This window comes from Triticum dicoccoides, chromosome 5A (assembly GCF_002162155.2).
Source record: "Triticum dicoccoides isolate Atlit2015 ecotype Zavitan chromosome 5A, WEW_v2.0, whole genome shotgun sequence".
In the NCBI taxonomy this organism is placed as follows: domain Eukaryota; kingdom Viridiplantae; phylum Streptophyta; class Magnoliopsida; order Poales; family Poaceae; genus Triticum; species Triticum dicoccoides.
In genome coordinates this window covers 662373421-662377138 of record NC_041388.1, presented here as the reverse complement: position 1 = coordinate 662377138, position 3718 = coordinate 662373421, and the positions used below count along the sequence as shown (strand labels likewise).

The following is a 3718-nucleotide window of genomic DNA, read 5'->3' as shown; positions in this document are numbered from 1 at the left end:
TGCGATGGATTGCACCACGATCCCAGCGGCATGATTGACTTCCCCATATGTGTCGAAGCTCCACCTCTTGAAATTTCGTGCTGGCAAATTGGCGCATATACGAAGGAAATGTCTCCAAGCTCCGCTTTCTAGTACGAGACATATATCTTGGAGCTGCCCTTCTTGAAATTCTGTGCTAGAAAAATTGGCACATATACGAAGGAAATGTAAGCAGAATTGTAGCTAGGCCCAAGGCGGTGTGCCATGATATTCATTCTCTGCCAGATCTCCACGCAGTAGGCAGGTATACATTCACGCATGCACGCGGTCGCTGCATTTAATACCTACCTATTTTTTCTTGACCAGGTTGATCTCTTCATGCGGTGTTTGGATGCCATATCTCAATATATATATATATATATATATATATATATATATATATATATATATATATATATATATATATCAATTCGACTGGTATATATAGTTCTAGGTGCCAGGGAGAGAGTCGTGAGTATCCATTTCAATTCCATAGTTGAAGATGGAGGAGAAGGTCGGGATGGCCAAGCTTTGGGCGCTTTTTCTTGTGGTTTTGGTCCTTGTAGGGAGCGCGCAGGCGGCGGCCGACCGGAACGTGAGCCGTGGTGGTATGAGGCGGCTCGCAGGGGCGCCGGGTGTACCAGTGCCTATCACCGTCCTCACGTCCGCGGTCGCGATGGGAGCCGGTACGTACATGTACATACGCTTATAACAATTTTGAGTTAACCTTTAGTACTTCATTCATGTCAAAATTGTCCGACCATCCGTTTTGGAGGGGTTTTAAACTTCGGTGCAAATTCTATACATCGTCGTGATTGCCCGTTATATGCCATATTTGCTGGCCCATGGATTGGTGAGTGCTGGAACACGCATGTCTTAGTTGTTTCTTCTTAAACACACGTGTACGTCTAGTGACCTCAAACACAAAGACATAAGCAACAAATATTCGGATGTGACTCTTTTTTCAAGCAAGCGTGGCAAGAGCTGTCTTTTCATAAAAAATAAACAAAAATTGCCAATCCAATTATTTACAAAAAGGGAAATCAGGTGAAAACCAGCACCGCAGACCCAACCTTCTCGATTTTCATATACCTTACACAAAAAATCTACTTTCAGCCTTTTGATTTGCAAAAATTGCACCAAATTAATACTCAAGCGTTTCAGGCAGTTTCTGCACTCTGTCTATATCTATCTATATATGTAATAACATATAAAAAGGCCCAAAGGGATAGACACAACAGATCTCAAGCATATATCCTACCAATTAATATCCTACCAAATATGAACGTGCAATCAATATTCTACAATATATCCACGTAAAATTAATATCTTCACATGTAATGATATCTAGTGTTCAATTGCACAAAAATACGACTATTGAATTTGTTGGATCCTCACAAATTCGAATTTCACTCTTAATTGCACACTAACTACCACAATATTCTCCCTAAAAAGCTACTAGTGCTACTATCAAATCGTTTAAAATTGTACAGTATTCTCTATTCAATCCTGCAAATTCAACACTAATTAGGCTTTTATTATGTTGCTCAATGCTAACAGGTCTTGCAATCTTCCAAACAATCTACTATAATAATTTCCTTGATTCTTACGACTCTTGAATGGTACATATCTGTAACCATGGCTTGTGTCATGGCTTCTGCGACCTGCACGATTTTGATAAATTTATATAAATGCCATAGGTAATTAAGTTTACAGTGTTTTCGTAACTTGATCTATTCCTTGTTAGGCTATTTTTCTATGAAAGTGGGCCAACGATCTGTTGAATGACACGTGATATATAAAATGAAAAGCAATTGTACTCCATATGTAACGGCACCATACATGTAAATGATGTGCAGTGTGCATGGATGGGACGCCGCCGGCTTACCACATGGATTCGGGCTATGGTGCAGGGAAGAACCGTTGGATCGTTCACCTAGAGGTACATACTCAACATATAACCTAAAAGACATGTATGTTGTGTCTGAGCATATGATGCATTTTGGATTTTGCCAAATCAGCCGACCAACATGCTGCACGCAGGGAGGCTCATGGTGCGAGAGCGTGGGGTCGTGCCTGTACCGCAAGGCGAGCCGCCTCGGCTCGTCAAATCTCATGAACAGGCAGATGTACTTCGGCGGCATCTTGAGCTCCAGCCCCACCGAGAACCCTGGTTCGTGCATGCTCCCTCCCTTTCAAGATACTTGAAATTCTATGTTTATTCTAAGTCAAACTTCTTGTATGTGCGTGTGCCCATTATCAGATTTCTTCAGTTGGAACCGGGTGATGATCCGCTACTGCGACGGCGCGTCTTTCGCCGGCGAAGGCTACGACCCGCGCTCGGGGCTCTTTTTCCGGGGCCAGCGCATATTTAACGCCGTCATCCAGCACCTCCTCTCCATGGGGATGTCTTCCGCGGATCAGGTGCTGCTGTCGGGAAGCTCCGCTGGGGCCCTGGCGGTGGTGCTGCACTGCGACCAGTTCGGCGGTTTCTTCGCCGGCCGGGGCACCACTGTCAAGTGTCTCGCCGACGCGGGATTCTTCCTCGACGCGTACGTACACATGCATGCATAGCTTATACCCATCCAATAAAATTAGTACTCTCTCTCTCTCTCTCTCTCTCATCCATATTAGTTGTCGCTCAAACGGAGCGACAACTAATTTGGACGGGAGAGAGTATTAAAGTCGATCTCTCATTGTTCACCCGGCATATACATGCAGCGTCAACGTCGCCGGGTGGCATACCTTGAGAACCTACTTCGGAGGTGTCGTGGCCACGCATGGGGTGGCTCAGAACCTGCCCAGGAGTTGCACCAGTCATCTCGACGCCACCTCGGTGCGTAACGTGAATTCTCTATGATTAACTCATCAAGAACTCGACTGACCGCTACCGATCATCTCATGTGCACATGTATGCAGTGCTTCTTCCCGCAGAATGTAATCGGCGGCATAAAAACCCCGATCTTCCTGCTGAATGCAGCCTACGATACCTGGCAGGTATATATAGGAAGCTATAAATTTGACCTGATATCATCCAAGCCTAGGTTATTTTTTTGATCTGTTAAACAGTATAGTCCACACAGACGTAATGACAATAAAGAGCAAATGTAATTCAGATCCGGGAAAGCCTGGCCCCAGACGTAGCCGACCCCGGCGGCGCCTGGCGAGCCTGCAAGTCCAGTCGTTTTGCCTGCAACGCGTTCCAGATGAACATCTTGCAAGGTATACATCCATGGATTTATTAATTTAGCAACGCACCAAACGATGATCCAAGTTCGAGTTCTGAATGTCACATGTATATGTCAATGATCAATATGTACCTATGAGTGCAGCTTTCAGGAACCACATGGTGGGCACTGTGCTAAGCGTCTCCCGTTCCAGGAGCAACGGGTTCTTCATAAACTCGTGCTTCACTCACGGCCAGTCCGAGTATGCAACTTGGAAGAATGCGTATGGCTCTCCTAGTCTTCAGAACAAGGTACCTACTAGCTATCGCTTGAATTTTGAAGTGGACTATATATATAGTTCATCATCATCGGTTCACTTCATGTTTCGTGTTCTTGCGTGGGTTCACAGGCGATCTGGAAATCTGTGGGTGACTGGTACTTCGGCCGGGCAGAAGTGAGGGCCATCGACTGCGCCTACCCCTGCGACAACTCATGCCATCACGACATGTGAGGACAACTGATTTGATGGGAAA

The 3718-nt window shown here is 45.3% G+C and overlaps 1 protein-coding gene across 1 annotated transcript; it reads left to right on the top strand.

Moving 5' to 3' along the window:
• The first annotated feature begins 520 nt into the window (after positions 1-520).
• LOC119298341 (pectin acetylesterase 3-like) lies at positions 521-3712 on the top strand. The gene is made up of 10 exons (XM_037575783.1): positions 521-587; positions 645-704; positions 1878-1960; positions 2062-2191; positions 2282-2570; positions 2740-2854; positions 2938-3015; positions 3135-3240; positions 3351-3496; positions 3595-3712. Exons 1-10 carry the CDS (start codon positions 521-523, stop codon positions 3694-3696), a joined length of 1176 nt encoding a protein of 391 aa, XP_037431680.1. The 3' UTR covers positions 3697-3712.
• Positions 3713-3718: the final 6 nt, after the last annotated feature.